This window comes from Buteo buteo, chromosome 21 (genome assembly GCF_964188355.1).
Source record: "Buteo buteo chromosome 21, bButBut1.hap1.1, whole genome shotgun sequence".
Classification (NCBI taxonomy): Eukaryota; Metazoa; Chordata; class Aves; order Accipitriformes; family Accipitridae; genus Buteo; species Buteo buteo.
In genome coordinates, this window is record NC_134191.1 from 15,885,082 (window position 1) to 15,903,418 (window position 18,337).

An 18,337-nucleotide genomic window follows, 5' to 3' on the forward strand; every position below is an offset into this window, starting at 1 on the left:
CTATTCAGGTATCATCCCCTAATATTGATAATACAGATATAAGCTTCCAGAAGACAGATTACCATTCTTGGCACTCTGGAAGGTTCCATGCATTAGATAACAAATACAATATTGCTATTAGTAGATACTTGTTTAAATTGTTTCTGGATAAGGCACTGTTGGGAAAAGTTGAGAGAACTGCATGTATCTGTACTCTTACAAGACTAGACTAGCTGGCAAGTTCCTGTGCCAAACAGTTGATGATCCATCCAAAGGCACTGCTACAGCTGAGCTATATTAAGGTTGCTTTTCTGACTTTTTGAAGTTGATTATTTGCAAAAATCAAGTAATTGTGTGATACACAGCTCTGCTACGTATATCTTTGAATTTTGTATCAGAGTCCTTGATTTTGAGCAATAGTTTGCTATTACAGTCTTAGCTTTTTGCTCTTACAATGTCAAGTAATACAAGAATGTTGGTTCTTTTGTTATTCCTTTTGTTAATCTCGGCACAGAGCTTTTTTCCTTACGTGAGCTTTTAAGTGATATCCTGTTCTTTTTCTGGTTTATCTTTGGTGTAGACTAGTCAATGCTACCATTCACATGAGAAGCAGCGATTTGTGCAGCATATCACATTGAGGCAATGCTGACAAACAGTTTTTAATTGTGTAATGCAGGAGTTCTTAAAACCTTGCCTGTGGTAGCTATAAATATGTATTTATATTGTTACATTTTTTTATGTTTCACCTATTATCAAGAAGAGTTTTCATTACTCAACTTTGAGTCTGAAATTTTTGCTTTGTGATCTTGGACTTAAATTTTCTTCTGAAGTTCATATACCAAGTTTTACTTACTCCCAAAGCAGAATCTCAACTCTTGCTACTCCTTCAGTTAAAGAAGTAGATTTTACATGAGTTGCACGTGTTAAGCATTTTCATTCCTCTGGAAAGATGTTTTAATCTTCAAGACTCCATAATTGAAAACTAAGGTTATACCACACTGCTAAAAAGAATCATTATCATCATCAGCTGAGTTTGAAATGCCTATGTCGATCATTTATAGCACTGAGATTACTACGGACTTGCTACAGAAGCATTTATTTTTGGGTCTCATCCGTCAGAATTAATCAGTGATTTTTCCCTTATTTCAGAAATAAACCTCATATTAAAAAAGTTATCCTTACAAGCACTGGGATCAACACCATTTTTTACTCTTGATCTGAGACACACATGTACTTATTAAGTTGACCGCTAAATCAACCTACCGCTTGCAGGAAGCAAAAAAATTTGCTATAGTTAGAGTGCATAGTGCCTTTGCTTGAAACAGACTTCCCATTGTCTCTAAGGTTGATATGCAAGCTTTGCTATTGAAAAAATTATTTATTGCTATTTGTTATATCCTGAATAGCTTAGAATGTTCTTGCTGGGAGATATCTATAATTTTTAAAATCTTTTTAGTGTTTAGTAGATACAGAGATAAACATTTATCAGGAATGTAGCTTACTACATGCCAGAGTAGTCCTTTTAGGGTCCATTTATGGAATGTGAAGTCCATATTAAAAAAAAAAAAGAGCTTTTAATGTTGCTCACTAATTATTACTTGCACCAAACATTATAGAAGGTATGGTTCAACTCTGAATATGGAAATAAAGATCTCTCCCGAGGTAATCTGCTCTTAAATAACTTCTAGTTTTATTTCCAGAAAGATGTAATTTAATTATCTAGTCTCTTAGTTTTCTCTTATTTCTTGTTTTAGTGGATCTGAGTTCTGAATTCCATGAAATCTGTGTCCTTGGCCTTGTAGAACAAATAATGTAAAATAGGATGTTACTTTTAATTTCATTTTTTGAAGTTAATTTGCAACCTCTGATTTGAGGTCTACATGGTTCTGATATGCCTGCATAGCTCAACCTAGTTTATTAAGATAAAGACTGAGAACTTTGTACACAGTATGATCAGTGCAGTCTGTTTTTACAGTTAGTAAATTGTAAAGTCAAATATTGTCTTTCCTTCAGGCAAACACTTGCCGTTTATAATAATTCTTAATTTGTGTACTGTTACCACAAGAAAATATACATCCCAAATCTGCATGGGTAAGAAAGGCTGACTATGAAGCTAGGAAAAAAACCCCAAAAGACTAATGTGCTGACTAGGCCTTTCTGAAGAGGGTGGCTGATGTCTGTAATTGCATAGAGGACAGAGACCTCCTGAATAATTGCATGTTTAAGTGCAGAATCTTCCTGCAAAGTTCCTTTTTATCTTTTTATAAAAGTACCTTTTTTATCCTTTTATCTTTTTAAAACTTGATTGTCTGAGGGTCTCGTAGCATACTACCAGCTCTAGTTGAAATGTAAAAATATTGAAAATATGCCAGATGTTGTCAAACTGAACCTTCATTGAGTTTTTTTCCTTGAGAAGAACTTCCATCATAAGCAAGTCTCAAAAAGAGCCAAAATGGACCTCCTAACTTATGTGACAACTTTTCTCTATAGAACATTACTACTGGAATGTCAAATATTCCAAATCACCTTTTTGTCCATCTAATGTAGTAAAACACCATACTCTGTTCTGATACCAGGCAAATATCTTCTTGCCTCATATATACAAGGGGAGTGAGCAAGGGGGTTGCCTTGTCTTACATGCCTCAAAAGCCAGAGCTAATGAGAAAGTTCTGAGTTTTAGAAGGGCCTAGAGAACCAAAGGTGTGGATTGAGGACAAGTGATGGAGCTAAGTGGACCCATAACACTTGCTGGTACTCAAGGTCAATACCAAACCAGCTGATGTTTGTTGTTGTCTAGGAGATTATGGACCCTGGCTTATTGGGAGAGAGAGGACTTGCAGCTTTTAGATTTGGAAAATTTTAGAGGTGAATTTTTCATCTGAGAGATTACAAGTAGTTAGAAGCTTATTCACTCATGAGAAAAATGCAGCATTTTGCAGAGAAAGGGCTATAACTTGGTCTTTGGAAGAATGTGGGCAGGAGAGATACAAAAGCCAAAATGGCATATTTCTTGAAGAAAACACTGTGTTATATTTAAAGTAAACAATATGTGTTTAGCTTATTGTTTTAACCTTCTTCTCTGTTCAGTGTGTTCTTATGAATAAATGAAAAATATTGCCCAAGCTTGTTTATGTCACTCTATTTATGAGCTGGCCATAGTTTCTAGAAGATAAGCTTCTAGCCAAGCTGATTCCAGCTGGACCTACTGATGTAGGAATGTCTGATAAACAAATGGGTGACATAAACAGGTGTTCCCGTCTCAGAACAGGGCGAATCATAAGGTTCTTCTCTGAGAGATGTCTCTCACTCAAAATGTAAAATTGAGAGAGAGGTCAAGGGTACAGCTCACCCCTGCAAGCATAACACAGGCTCACTACCTCAGTTGGAGAGAGCTTTATCTACAGGCACCTCCTTTGTTTGAATGTTCTGGGTAGGTTACAAACCTAAATGTGCTTTTTGAAAATTACACTTTCACTGCTATGTCAACTATTTGTAATAACTGACTTCTACTATTAAAAAAAGTTAAACTGAGAAACACAGTTCATGTAAAAATTCTATTTTTATCATGTATAAAGCTAACATATTTACTGATGATTCATATACTATTACGGAACTCTACACATTTTTTTCATAAAGCAGTTAAATGCATTGGCATGACTTTAAAAAAGAACATTGTGGCCTTTTAATTCACTTTCTATCAATCTGGTACAGTATAATAAAATTTGATTGTTATTGGAGACAGAAACTTCAAAACTTAAAAGCTTCCAAGACTGATAGTTCTATAAATTGGTTTTAAGTATTTTGAATTTAAAACTATCATTATGTTGCTAAATAACATTGACTCTGGAATGACTGACTTCCTTTTGCAGTAATTCAAAAATATTATGACAGCTATAGTTTTATAGTGAGCATAAAAATCAGTGAGGTAAGTTCAATGAGGTAAGGTTAGTGTTGGAAGTTTTATTAACAAAAACTTTAAGTATTAGCACGAGTTACAGTTCCCATGTGTTTTCCAAAATTTGCTGGAACTGAACTGAATATTAAATTCTGAACTTTGGACTAGATGCTTTAAACTATCTAATTTTGGTGGTAGGAGTAGGCAAAGATGTAAATTTGAATAAACAGCTGTTAGGCAGTTGGCTGCATTGATAAGCTACACATGGTCAGAATTCCTTGTGGCATATAATGTTCCACAAGGATGAGTTTCAAACTGCCTGAGGGAACCATTTATATCTCTGGTTCAGCTAAAACCTTTTCTAGCGTAGTTTGACCAGTCAGTATTACCAATTTTCTGTTTTAAAGAACAGCAGAATCTGGACTAGTGGAAAAAAAGAATGAAAGAAAAATCAAGATTGATTAGTAGAGATGGTGGCTGGCTAAGCTGTCGGGGAGGGAGGCTGGGAACTTTATGAAACGTGTAGCTGCCATCTTTCAAGGAGTAAGTAAAGGAGAATGAGTGCGTTTGATGCATTACACTAGCAGGTGGTTCTCCCATCCTTGTACAGAAGGATTGAAAGAGCTTGTGACAGTGATTCTGTGAGGGAAAAGGTGTGAGATGGTATGAGTTTGTTTTCCTGATGTGAACAGCCAACACTGTTCTGTGTTTATAAACCATCTAATATAGCTTGCTGTATGTTCCCCTTGACTACAATATACTCAGCTGCTTTAAACCCCTCTCTTTTTGTCAGTTCTTAAATACTGAAGTAGTAGAAAGAAGACAGTGAAATAGGTTATCCTTTAAAGAATATAAAGCCTGTTAACTATCAGCTCTATAGAAACATCATTTGCTGAATTAAAATGTAAACTAGAGCAACCCTAGTACCCAGAGTAATAGGTGTGGGAATGTTGTTGAAATAATGCTTGAAAGTGGAATTTTCCTCTATGAAGAGAAAAAGCTAGCTAACTCACTAAAGTTTCAATTTGGAACAAGAATGTAAATTGTATTAACTGTACAAAATTCAAGTGTCTGCAGCTTCAAAAGGTAGCCATGTTCTGCCTTTTCTGCCTTGAATTTTACATAGATCGGATGTTTTTGAAAGAAACGAATGTATTATACTATGGATTACCAGGTACAACCATTGCTTTGGAAAAAAATCATGTTTATCATGTCAGACTGAAAAATGGGGGACAAATATGATGAGGGGATAGTTTTCATTTTATTGTTGTATTTTAGAATTTTTTTTTTTTACTAGCTCTGAAGTGGAGAGTACAGTTGAGACGTTTTAAAGACAGATGATATCCTTTCTATACTTGTAACTCGGTTCTCATATTTGCAAAAAGGCCCACGTGAGGACATGTTCTCTGTACTCACAAGTCAGTATTTCTATATAGGAAATTGAAGTGACAGCTCTTTTTTTCATGGTTTAAACTGGTTTTCATAATCAAAACTTAGTATGTTACATATCCCCAGATAAATACAGATGTATAAATACAGGCACTAAGATCTTTAATAGAAGTTTGTTGTTTTGATAAACTGAAGTGGTTCCTCAAAAGATACACCGAGAGCAAATAGTAGCACAGAAAAGTGTCAGCAGTCCTGTGGAGCCTGTAGGGGTCATCAGGAAGGGAGAGAATGATAGTACAAAAGGGGAGAAGACTGGCTTTGGGACACAGTGGCAAATGTTGACTGCAGTGTGTGCTGGAACAGAGGTGGGGTTAGGATGGAGATTGACAATGGGTTACAGTTTGCTTTCTCTATTACCTCAGGTGTGGTACTACAGTACACTTAGTGCTTGACTAGTAAATTCAGAATTAGTTTTAAAAAAACCCAGCCAAACTTTTGCTTTAAATGTATTTATTTATGATGGTAAAATAAATAATTCTTAACAGTGAAACACAGCAGTGCTGCTTCATGTTTTACTTCCTCATGGAGCTCCATAACACTAAAACCACTTTCATAAATGATGTATATAATATGGCATACAAGTTAAACAATTAACAGTGAGGAACTTCAAGAAATAGACGTCACTACTGGAGCTTGTCATGAGTGGTAGGTGATGACATGAAGATTAATAAAGTTCAACTTTGAATTTGGCAATTTTTGCCACTTAAACGAACTTTTCTTTTCTTTTCTTTCTAAAGTATAACCCAATTCTGAAGTTTTTGCAGTGTGTTGTATATTTCCAGAGCAAGTGACAGAGTTTATTGTATTAAATAGTTGAAATAAGTAGTTGCTGAGGAAAAAGTTAGACAAAATTAAAAAGCAATTTACTTGGACAGAGGTCTTTGAAATGCTTTATGTGTTAGCTATCAGATCTGCTTTTGCTTTATTTTTCTGGAAAATGGTGGTGTTCTTCAGATTGCCAAGTTTTACTACTAAATGTACTGCCAAAGCTTGGGAGAAATAAGTCAAGGACTCTTAAAATTACATAGTGTTGAGTGAAAAGCCAAAGAGAGGGGTTTTGTGTACCAGAAATCCTTATCCTTTCAAATATAAAAATATATATCTGATGCTGTAAAATGACCCATATTTAATTTCCTTTCAGATTATATTTAAAATACCATAGGTGCAAATGGAGGAGTAACAAAATGGCAGACATTTCTCGTAGTGTACTGGCGTGCTCCATTTAGAATACTTCATTGTTTCGTTATTTTGGGGAGATGTGATTTCACAGTACCATTTTCAGGGAAGAGATAATTTCTAATATTGGCAAATTCGTCCTGGCTATAAATGAAGTAGTATATTTTGCTCCTTGTCTTCCACAAGATGAGGAACTGATTTAACAGCTTTTTGGTTTTACACCATCTGGAGGTTCATATTTGACTTATGAAATGATGTCATACATGCTTAGCACCAAACAGATACCATATAGTAAAAGGTCACATGCAGTTCAGGCTGAGGTAGTTTTATTTTGCATTATGAGAAATATAAAAGTCTTGGTTCATGATTACTGGAGGCAGAAAGGAGAATTTAGGGAAGAAGAAAATGACTGACATAACTGATGTTCTTGTAAACCTCCACATTGCATTCCTGTGAATAGAAAATAAATCTGTACATGTAAGACCACGCACAGTATGAGTTGCTTATTCACTCTCCCAGACTGGCACTGGCTCAGAGTTTTGCCTCTCTGAAAAGAGAGCACTGATTTCAGTATGTAGAGCGCTGATTTCAGAATGGCTCCTTGCTGTCTATGTTAGTTTGGGGTATGATATACCTGTCCTATCAAAATACCTGGGCTTCATTGTGTAGATGGATTTTTGAATTAGAGTATTCTACTGTATCAGTCTCAAGATATCTGACCACTGGTTGATGAGATGTGAGAAAATAGAGATATATTTAGCAGAATTTGGTTTTTTTTTTCCTTCCCAACATTGGTGTCAGGACACAATCTAATTTAAGCTCCACAAAAAATAGCTTCTGGGGAGGAAGACTGAGATAATTCCATTTCCTGTACTTGCAAGGAGAAAAGGATGACACAGATTGAAAACCATGGTGTGTTATCCTTTTCTGATATTAAAGGTTTTAGTTTGAGCTCTCACATGGACTTGTCTTTAATTATTATATATAATGGTTAAAATATTTCTGCACAAAGGGGAAAAAAAGAGGGAGCATCAAATAAGGTATTGTCTTATAAAAGAATAGGAAAATGTATGGTTTGCAAAAGATTAGTTTGAATCTCTGTGATCCAGATTGAAACATGGAAATGCTATGTCAGTAACCTAGGTCACTAGCTTCTTCTCATCATATCTGAGAAAGATTTCTGTTTCGCCAGGAAGGTGAAAGTCCTTTAAGAAGGAATTTCCTCGTAATTCTGTGGAACTCAAATTCTAGCTATAACAGTAGAGCGTTTGCTGACCTATATTTAATTGGGAAAGGGCTGGGGAAAAAAGACAGTTTAACCTCCTAAGTATGACATTGGATTTGTTGTGGCTTGGAGGTTACATCATGGGTTGATAGGGAAGTGTCAGGGTCCCTGACAGAGAATGACGTGCAGTGTAAGCCTGTCTTTTATCTCTCTACGTTGGCAATAAGGGTGGCCTCTTTGCCTGTGGAGCAGCCAGAACCACTCGTCTGCCAGAGAGGGAGGAGTGGGGCTCGGAGACACTGGGACTGGAAGGGAGGATCTGCCACCTAAGGCTGTGGTTGGACATGCTGTACTCTTTCCTTCCGAAGGCTTGCACTGTCCTCGTGTGAAATGGGGTTGCTGGGATCAAGATTCTTTGGCTGTTTCAAATCTTTTAGAACATTTTTCTCAGTGCAATCGAAGCTGTGCTTCAGTCATGCTTTAAAGCTTTTATTTGAATCTACCAAGGCTAGAAATGAATTCTTAAATGAAAACTGAGATAGGCTTATATTAAGAACAATCTCTTGTGGGAACTGGGTTCTAGGCAGACCTTATACCACTTATATCTCAGTGTATTCAGATCTTAAGTCCATGTGCAACTTCTTATGGAAGAATACAATTCACCTCAAACACATAAGTGTTCATTAATAAGTGTTAAAAAGTTACCATGGAGCTGAAAGAATTGATCTAAGGTGTCAACTATTTACTTGAAGGTGTGTGGAGTAATCTATTTATGACATTAACAAGAAAACAATCTGTTTCTGCATTTAGAGTCAGTCCAGACAACTCTGAAATACTAGGTGCCTGGTACTTTGTGGCACAGTTGAGGTCATAACCCATGTGCTAACTTAAAGGTTTCTATGTGGATGGCCTGAATGCTAACTGGTGAAAGGAAAGACGGTGATTGCAGCTCTGCTGTGGAGTTCCATGTGTGTTTCTTTTTGGTGTGAAAGAAAACCACCACGCACGTTCTCTTGTCCTTCCAGGTTGAATTTGTGTCTTTGTCTAGGGAATAGAAATAATGTATTAGTCATATTATGAGCTGGCTAGTGGTGAAAAGAAATGCAGAAAGCTTCAGTCATGTGGTGCTTTTTAATTAACAGCTGTGTGAGGGCAGGACTGGGGTCTTGAGAAAATGGAGTGGACACGGGGCTCTGCTCTCCTTTTCCACACAGGTTGTCACTCACAGACTTGGACTTCAGCACCATCTACTCATCCTCTCAACACGCCTTCTTGCGCTCCCAAGTTTTAATGCCTAAAATCCCCATTCCCGAGTTGAATCTAGTGAGCCGTGATGACAGGGTGTGTGGGAAGAAATCTGTGAAGAAGTGTGAGAATTGTCTGCTTGGCCCTTAGGGTGGGGATTGGATGGGTAGAGAAGAAAAGACTATTGACTCAGAAACTGCCTCGTTCAGCCAAGTAGAACAGAACTGTATCAGCACATGTGCAAGCTACTGTGTTATCCCAGTCACTAGGGAACGGTATCAGTGCTTTGTTTATCAGTGGGTCTAATCACCTTCAACTCCCTTTGACTTCAAGCATTAAGCTTCTGCTTAGTGGCAGATGGAAAATCAGAGTTGCAGTGACGGACTGAGGAGAACCCCTTTTGGAGCTCGCGCTGCAATGTTATGACGAGCTTCTCAGCTGCAGCTTAAAGGCCCAACAGAGATTTTTGTGATTTGACTTAAGGGATTGCTTTCAGACATGAAGCAAACAAGTGATTATGTATAAAGAAGATGTGGTAATGAGTTTCAGATGAGGTCTTTTATGTTTATTAAAAGAGGTCTGAAAGTTTGCTGCTACTACTATTTCTTGTTTTCTAACTTAAAGTCATCTTTGAATCTCATACTGCACACTGCTTACAAACTGCAAAATCCTATTACTGTAATATAGTAGAAAAAGTCTTAAAAATAAAATAAATCCAGTAGAATTTAAATCTTTTTTTCCAGTGTATAGAAAAGCAATGAGCCATTTTAAAAGCAGGAAGAACATGCATTTCGAGATCCAATAGATCATCTAAATTGGTCCCAAACCAAGTTTTAAAATGGCATTGCAAAGACTTTTGCTTTGAATAAATTTAGCATTACAAAACTCAGAATATAAATAAAAATAAATTAGATTTGCCGATTGTTTTGTACTTTACTAATATTCTGATTAACTAGGAAAAAAAGTGCTTAACAGATAGGACCCTTTCTGACTATTCCAACCGTAGAACTTGAAAATATAAAACTGACATTTATGCCCTTTCAGTTACTTCTATCTAGCTTTTTATTATGAATAAACTTTGTGAATTTCTAGGCAATGTAAACTTTAAACCCTTGTTCCTTATTTTCTGACATTTGTATGTTTGAAATTTGGATTAGTGAATCTAAAATTTCTCACTTGCCTGACTTCCTGCAGCACTCTTGTAGATGGAGAATTATTCTAGATTGCCACATCATATATTTTCAATCCAAACCTTGTCTTCTCAATGGTGTACCTTGCGGCCAAAACAAGCCTGTATAGGTCCACTTAATGTGAACACCTCATGGTTTCAGAGCTGCAGAAGAAAACAGTATCAGAAAAATGGCCTCTATTCAAGGAAAGCTGTCTTTGTAATAATAAATGACTGCACTCTCTTTATATTAGTTCTCTACTTTGCATGAAATTATAATGTCATTCTAATGGATTGCAAACCTTGCTGCCACCTCTGTGGGCTTTCTGTGCTACAGAGCATCTTCCTCTCTCTGGGCAGAGCGGAAGGGCAAATGTGGAAGTAGGTCTATAGCAGTATTTTTAGTATCTCCTCTCCTGGACTGAGTTTCGATGTGTTAACCAGCCTTCTGGAAAACTGAAATATTTTACTAAGAATGGACTCCTTGATTTCCATACCCCAGGCTTGAATTTGGGAATTTGAGACTGCACAAGGAATGCAGAATTGAATCTATAATGCTTAATACTAACAGTGGGTTGGTTTTGTTGATCTCTTATGATGTTTAAAGGTGCTGACAAAATTTCAGGGGTATACTACATTTTCTTGTATTATTTATTTACAAATTAGTCTTCAATAATATGAGGCTCACATTAAACAAAAAAAAAAGCATCTCTTTTGGCCTTTAAAAACTTGATCTATGATGAAATCTGGTTTTTAGCCCAAAATATCCCCACCCAGTATTCTGTGCTGTGTTGCCTGTGAGCTGCTCAAAGTGATTCATTTGTAACTGCATTTCTGAACCAGAATGTGTGAACACAGAATCATAGAATGGTTTGGGTTGAAAGGGACCTTAAAGATCATCTACTTCCAACGCCCCTGCCACGGGCAGGGACACCTTCCACTGGACCAGGTTGCTCAAAGCCCCATCCAACCTGGCCTTGAACACTGCCAGGGATGGGGCATCCACAGCCTCTCTGGGCAACCTGTTCCAGTGCCTCACCGTCCTCACAGTGAAGAACTTCTTCCTTATATCTAATCTAAATCTACCCTCTTTCAGTTTAAAGCCATTACCCCTTGTCCTATCACTACATGCCCTTGTAAAAAGTCCCTCTCCAACTTTCCTGTAGGCCCCCTTTAGGGACTGGAAGGCCACTATAGGGACTGGAAAGCATTTATAAGGTCTTCCCAGAGCCTTCTCTTCTCCAGGCTGAATAACCCCAACTCTCTCAGCCTGCCTTCATAAGGGAGGTGCTCCAGCCCTCTGATCATCTTCATGTCCCTCCTCTGGCCTCACTCCAACAGGTCCATGTCCTTCTTATGCTGGGGGCCCCAGAGCTGAACGCAGCACTCCAGGTGGGGTCTCACCAGAGCAGAGTAGAAACAGGTATGGTTTAGTGGAAGTGCTCACTGAAGGCACCAATGCATGTAAGGTGCAACTCTGCAGGTACTGATGGTTAAACCCAAACATATTCTGTTGCTTTAGTGAGTTGATATGTCTACTATTTTATTACATAAAATACCTTTTATTACAAATGTATTAGGAGTAGAATTTATGTGGTGGATAATTCTTTCTTTGGCATTAGTGAATTAAGTTGTTCCCCCCCCCCCGCAACACATTTTAGGTTAGACAAAGAAATTGATAAACATTTTAAACTAGAGAGAGATATCCCAATGCAGCTTAATTTCTGTTTTTTTTCCCTTTATAATTCTTCTTTACTTGTCTATTCAACTTATCCCACTCTTCCATACACTTTTTAAAAAGCATTCTTGTAGCAATAATGTTACTTGCTCTTTCCATTTCAGTGAAATGTGTAATTCTTCATTTTGTTAATTATCAAGGACAACAAAGATTATGTGTCGTACTTTGAACCCCTACATTCTACAGTCAATATTTTTATATTCTTGAATTATTACAGTGTTGCTTCCTAATTGTCTTGTTCTTCTCTCCTGCATAAAAAGCTGCACCATTAAATCTTGCAAAACTTCATTTTCCAGCTCTACTTTTCACTTACAATCTCACCTTATGGTTCCACCTCCAGTTCACCATCACATCATTGTAAGACCACTTATGTATTTGCTTTATTCCATTCCTTTATTATATTTTAATTTAAGGAAGCTGTGACAAGATCTCTTTGAATACCTTTTTAAAAGTTCTTCAGAGCCAATCATCTGAATAGTATATTAGAAGTTTTCAAAGATTGTGTCAGTGAACATCTTGATAGTGACTGCTTCTTCTGATCTTCACAATGTGAAGAGTAGCACCTTTTCCATTTGGAATCATACCTTACCTTGCGGTAACTACTCTAGGCAGTGCTTATGTAGAAAGGTATCATTAAAAAAGGTGCTAGGAATTTGAATCTGTGAAGTAGGTTTGTTAAATCTACTTGAATAAAAGTTGCTTTTCTGTCTAGCTCTTTGTTTCTTCCCCTATTTTGACATTTTTTAATGTGTTTCTACCTGGATCCATGTGTATATGCCTGCTGCTGTGGCCATGTCTGGCTATTCACATTGTGCATACTTTCCTGTTTCTTGATTATACTCCCCAAAAAAGCCAGTTCCCTCCTCCTCCATATCCTTGAACAGGTACCCTGTCATTTAGATTTTCCTTTTTCTTGCCACTTTGTTCCTTGCTTCACCAAATGTTTTTCTTGTTTTTGATGATGGTATTTATGCTGCTGTCTTTGCAGGTGGCTGTTACTCCCCCCCCCCCCCCCCCCCCATCTTGTAACAAAGGAGAGTCAGCTATTTTTCCTTCTTATTTCCAAATGCATTTATGAGTACCCAAGCTTTTAATTGCAATTAGCAATAGAGTTGGTTATAGAAACAACTGCATACAAATAGTAACCAGTATCAAGTAATCTACGGATTTTTTCCAGACCACTAGCAAGCATTTACCTGAACATAATTTGAGAACTGTTTGAATTGCATTATGAGAACAATAAAATTGCATGCTTGAGCGTTTATAGAGCAAGAAATGAGAAAATCAAGGCTACATACACCTTCTGGGCTGATAGAATGCTTTGGGGTTTTTTTTTCTTTCTTTTTTTTTTTTTTAATTTTCTTTTAGGGTTTCTAGAGGAAAACAGTTATGTAATGCAGAGCAATTTGGTGAGGTTCTGTATTAAGACATTTCTGCTTAAGAAAATCTTTGGAATATCCCTTATTTTGGTTGATAGGGTTTTGTGCTTACTGCAGAAAAGTACAGTAAGGCCCATTTGTTAAGAGATTTATGCGATATACACTGGAGAATAGTGAAGAACCATATCATTGCCCTATTTGCCATGTCTTTCTTAAATAATTCTGTTTCTAGATTACTGATCTGTGCCCAAATCTGTGTAGTGACTGTAGTATCTGATTGCCTACTTCGTGGCTTTAATGGGCAAATTAAATACGGGATACAGAACACTATTTTCCATGAGTTATATATTTAATAAGTCAAGATGATTTTTTTTTTGAGTCCTTTATGCATATGTCAAGTTAGGACTGTTTTAATGCTATTTCATGTTTTGACTAGTCTACTTTTTCTGTTCATGCTTTGGTGCTAGAAGTGCTTTCATTCTTTATTATAACAAGTAAAAGAATCTTAGTCTGAGATAAAGTGGGAAAATCTATGTAGAAAAGAAATAAAACATTTCTTAAGTGACCAAAAAAAAGGGAATTAGAAAAAAATAAATAAAATATGCTGATGATATTTACTAATACCTAAATATGTTTGATTTACTTACTGTAGGTTGATGCCTTGCGGTTACGATTGGAAGAAAAAGAAACCTTTCTGAATAAAAAAACAAAACAACTTCAAGACCTCACAGAAGAGAAAGGAACCTTGGCTGGAGAGATTCGAGATATGAAAGACATGTTGGAAGTAAAAGAAAGAAAAATCAATGTCCTTCAGAAAAAGGTAAGATCACTGATTAAAGGTTATGTTGTAAAACTTTTGAGGAACATTTAAAGGAAATATATTTATTTCTTATAGCGTATTACTTTTAATATATTTAAAAAGTGCAAGGAGTAAGTCTGTAATAATCAAGTTCTCTAATATGAAATGTGTTACTGTTTTCCATGGGATCATTTCTATACTATTATATCTTACTCATATTATATCACAAAAATATTAGGTGCTGCAGCTTCTGCAAAATTATTGGCGTTAAATGAAAGTCCTAAAAATTCTGACAAAACTTCTTATTCCTCAACATAAAGGATTCCATTATCCTTACTAACACTGATTACTATTACTACTCTTTCCAAATAATGTAAAATAAAACATGTGGGACTGCTAAAATACTGCAAGATACTGCTTTTTTATTTTAAAGACTTTTTTTGGGGGGGGGGAGGAGGGGAGGAAGGAAGGAACCTAAATTAAGCCAATTATCTGCTTTTCCTGTGAGCGAAAGACATTAAGAAGTGAGGCTTGCTCTGAACAGCCTTATTAGTCTTATTTTTAATTTTCCACAAATTTAGCTAACTGCATTTACTTTCTTTGGGAAGTTGGATTTAATCATTATAGTTTCCACTTGGGGGAGTGGGGAGGGAATTTCCTGGAAAGGCAGATCTTCAAGGGTTCTGCGTACAGTAGTAGAGTGTTTATTTACCGTATCCTTTTTCTTACACTCACAGAAATATTTATGCTAGCAGGTATGTTGTGTGTATCACTCTTTTTCATATATAGATGCACTTGTGAGCATACAGATGAATGGAGAAAAAGTTCTTGACATCAGATACAGTTTACTATTACTTCTCCCCTCCTTTTACAGCCACTCAGAGAATGTCTACTCCTTACTCTCTGTATTATGTAGGTAGTTCATGTTACTGTGGTTTTCCTCCAGGATTCATATAGTCATACAGGTCACATGGTCTAGCTGTGCTTCTGTCTGCCATTGGTTAACTACAGTGTTTAAAAAACCAACTCCTTATTTTTGAGAAAATGAGAAGACTGCTTTTTCAGGCCCAGGAAATAAGGCCTATCAAAACTGGAATATAGGTACTCATCCACTTTAATCTTATTTCTAAATATTTGCCTTGTTAGCAATGCTTACAATGATGTAAAGATAGCAAACCTCAAGCCTTTTGTCCTGTGCTGAATGCTAATTAGTTTTGGACATCACTTGAGAATTTTGAAGAAAAGAATGCATCTTTTCTTATGGTTTCTATTATTAAAAAACCCCAAACAGAGCAACAATTTACAGCTGGTGTTGTATTTGGATCTTGAGGAAATGCATCAGTAGGAGGAATCTGGATTCAGTGATCAAAATTGTGTGATAAATACAACATATCACAGAGCTGTCAGCACTATCTGTCATGGCTATGTGCTCAGAAATATGCAATATAGTGTGTTTTTCTGGTTTTAATACATCATGGGTATTTTATTAGGGCTTGCAGATAGTCTTGCCTTTTTTGCACCTGCTTCTTAATGAAAACAATCACTCTCAAACTGCACTATCTCCCTTCACTAAATCATAGAGTAAACACTTGTTATAGCCTTGTAAGCTCTAGTATACAGTGTGATAAATCCTGTGAACTACTAGGTGCAAAATCAGAGTTAGTACTAAATTGGTTCTTTAAAATTGGAAGTAGCATCTGAATTTTTTTTGAGGCTTCTATTCTAGTAAATATGCTTCATCAGGGGACTTCTGAAGTTTAGTTTTTCTGCTATGGGCCAAATACTGGTCTTAGAGAAGAATGAATGATGATGATTACTTTAAAAAAAAAAAGAGAAAAATAGTTCATTTACATCACGTGAAAGTAGATTTGGTTCTCTGAGCATTTTTAATAACCACATTATCTTAATATGTAGATGTTAGCATGCCCCAAAATGCTAATATCAGATCATTGTCACACCATTATTTTGTTCATAAGAAAAGAATATCATTTTTGGAAAACACATTTTTAAAATTACCCTTAGGTCACATTTTCAGCTTTGGATCATTATTTTACTTGTGCCTCACTTCCGATATGTTTGGAGATAAATTCACTCAGAGATAATTTGACTAGAGAAAAATTTGATCGAAATATCATCCTGTTCTACTCACCCCTGCTATTTAAATAAATCTAGAGTATGATACTATAAAGGAGGCTTTTGCTGTTCACTTTTCATGTGCCTGGTGTACAATTCCGAAGTAGAAAATTCTGTATGTCACCAATGGAAATCCAGGCTTCTAAATTCATCTGGAAAAAAATAGTAATCTACTTGCCTAGTTAATCCAAGTGTTCAACTTCATTTTGGCAGTGCATTTTAGATCATAACTTCTCATGGTTAGTCTCCTTGAGCATTCCAGCATCCTTGGCAGCAGATGCAATCTCATCTCTGGACCACAATACTTGCATGTAGAAAGGAAGATGTTCAGTGTCTGTCTACTTTTTTTCAAGAAGCTTTCCTGGCACTAGTGCCTTTCTGGTTTAGATAATTTTATCCTCACTACATCAAGTTACATGTTCTAGGGCATTCATACCTCATAGAGTCTTTATGTTCTGTCAAAGGCAAAGGGAGCACAGCTCCTTTTTGACCATAGGCAGATTGTTCATTCAGTCATGTGTTATTTCAGAAATATGTTGGAGTATGTATAGTAGTAATTCCTAGTGCTGCAGTATTCTTATTGTAAAATTTTTGAACAGTCACTTTTCAGGGGTTTTCAGTTACTCTAGTAGTGGATGCTGTGCTTTAAGAAAAAGATAGTGTGATGTACCTCTTTTCTTCCCAGTTTTGACAACATACCTTTCCAATAGCAACCATATATAAGAATAAATTTTGATGGAAAAATATTTACTATATATTGATTGCAGTAATTTTATCCTTTACTTGAATCTAATTATGATTTTATCCTTTAACCCTTGCTGGATTGCACGTGCCTTTTGCATTCCTCCAGTTTTTGCTCATCTTCTCCTTCTGACCTTTAGGCCACTTCTTCCACTATTATTTTCACTTCAGGTGATGACAGCCAGACATTTGCATGTTGAGCATTTAGAAACTAATTTGTTCTCATTGTGCACGTATATGTGGAGAATTCAGTGGATGGAAAGCAACATGGACCATTTCGCATGACACTTAGGAGGTGAAACAATTACTGGGCCCTCAAGTGGATTGTCCTGCCTTTACATGCCTTCTTTCAGGACTTTGCCCTGGTTGCTGTCTTACTCTCATGAAAACCCTTCTGCAAGTGAAGAAATTGCTTCTAGTTCTTCTTCCTAAGTTCTCTCTAGACATTAGATTCTTCTGATTGTAATATTATAATGCTTGTCTCCATTTTCTTTTTTCTGTGCAGTGCCAAATTTTATATCTATGCATTTTTACTATGCATTTACTTTTGATATAAGGACTTGTGAATAACCAGTTATTTTAGTGCCTTCATTTGTTGATGCAAGATAGATGGCTACATCTCTCTCTGCTCAGGCTGAAGTGCTTCACTCAGCCTAAAATAATATTCATATTAATGGTTGTATTCAAGTAATTGAAGAAGGAAGAATTTGTATATAGTGCTTAAAAATATTTTTGTCAGTGATAAGCTGAAACTGAGTAGGAAGGAATATGTAACCTGGAAAGATGCAATTTCTAATTCTATATTCTTTCTCTTGTGCACATTACTGTTATCTGCCATGTTGAAAAATACAGAGGAAACCAAACCAAAACCAGAAAAGCTCCCTGTCAAAGTTGGAGCTGTTTCTTCTTCTTTCTGGAGAGCTGTTATACTTGGAGAACAGGACAGGTTCTGTTGAGGGCTCCCTACCAAAGGTGTTGAAGAAACAACAACATTGGCAACAAAACAGCTGTGGTGAGTCCCAAGAGGTGACATAGGAACACACTTAAGGCAACATGTTGCAGAAAGAAGTAGTGGGCTAGATAATGAGGTAATGGTGCATTGTCCTTCCATGCAGTGGTTTTGGTGTAATTTTTGACCAAATTGAAAAATCACTACACTATTCAGTATGATCTGCAGGTTTAAGGGAGGCCCAGCACTGGAACAGCATGCATTTAGAGGATTTGGATCAAGGCAGATTGGCATGGAGTAATAATAAACTCATGTCAATGTCAGAGGTGCTATATTACTTAATATTTCTTTCTTTTAGAATCTTTGGCACCACTGTTCCATTTTAGTGCCAGTAAAGTTGGGTATGCTGTTTTAATAGCCTTGTTTAACCTGGCAAAGCTAGTCTTACACCTCATATCTGT

General features: G+C 36.4%; 1 protein-coding gene across 1 annotated transcript in view; it reads left to right on the top strand.

The window, feature by feature from the left end:
- The window catches only part of ERC2 (ELKS/RAB6-interacting/CAST family member 2), a 469,458-nt gene that overhangs the window by 172,310 nt on the left and 278,811 nt on the right, over window positions 1-18,337 (top strand). The window contains exon 7 of the mRNA XM_075052729.1: window positions 13,907-14,074. Within this exon, the coding sequence (XP_074908830.1) occupies window positions 13,907-14,074 (168 nt within the window). The remainder of the gene's footprint in view (window positions 1-13,906; window positions 14,075-18,337) is intronic.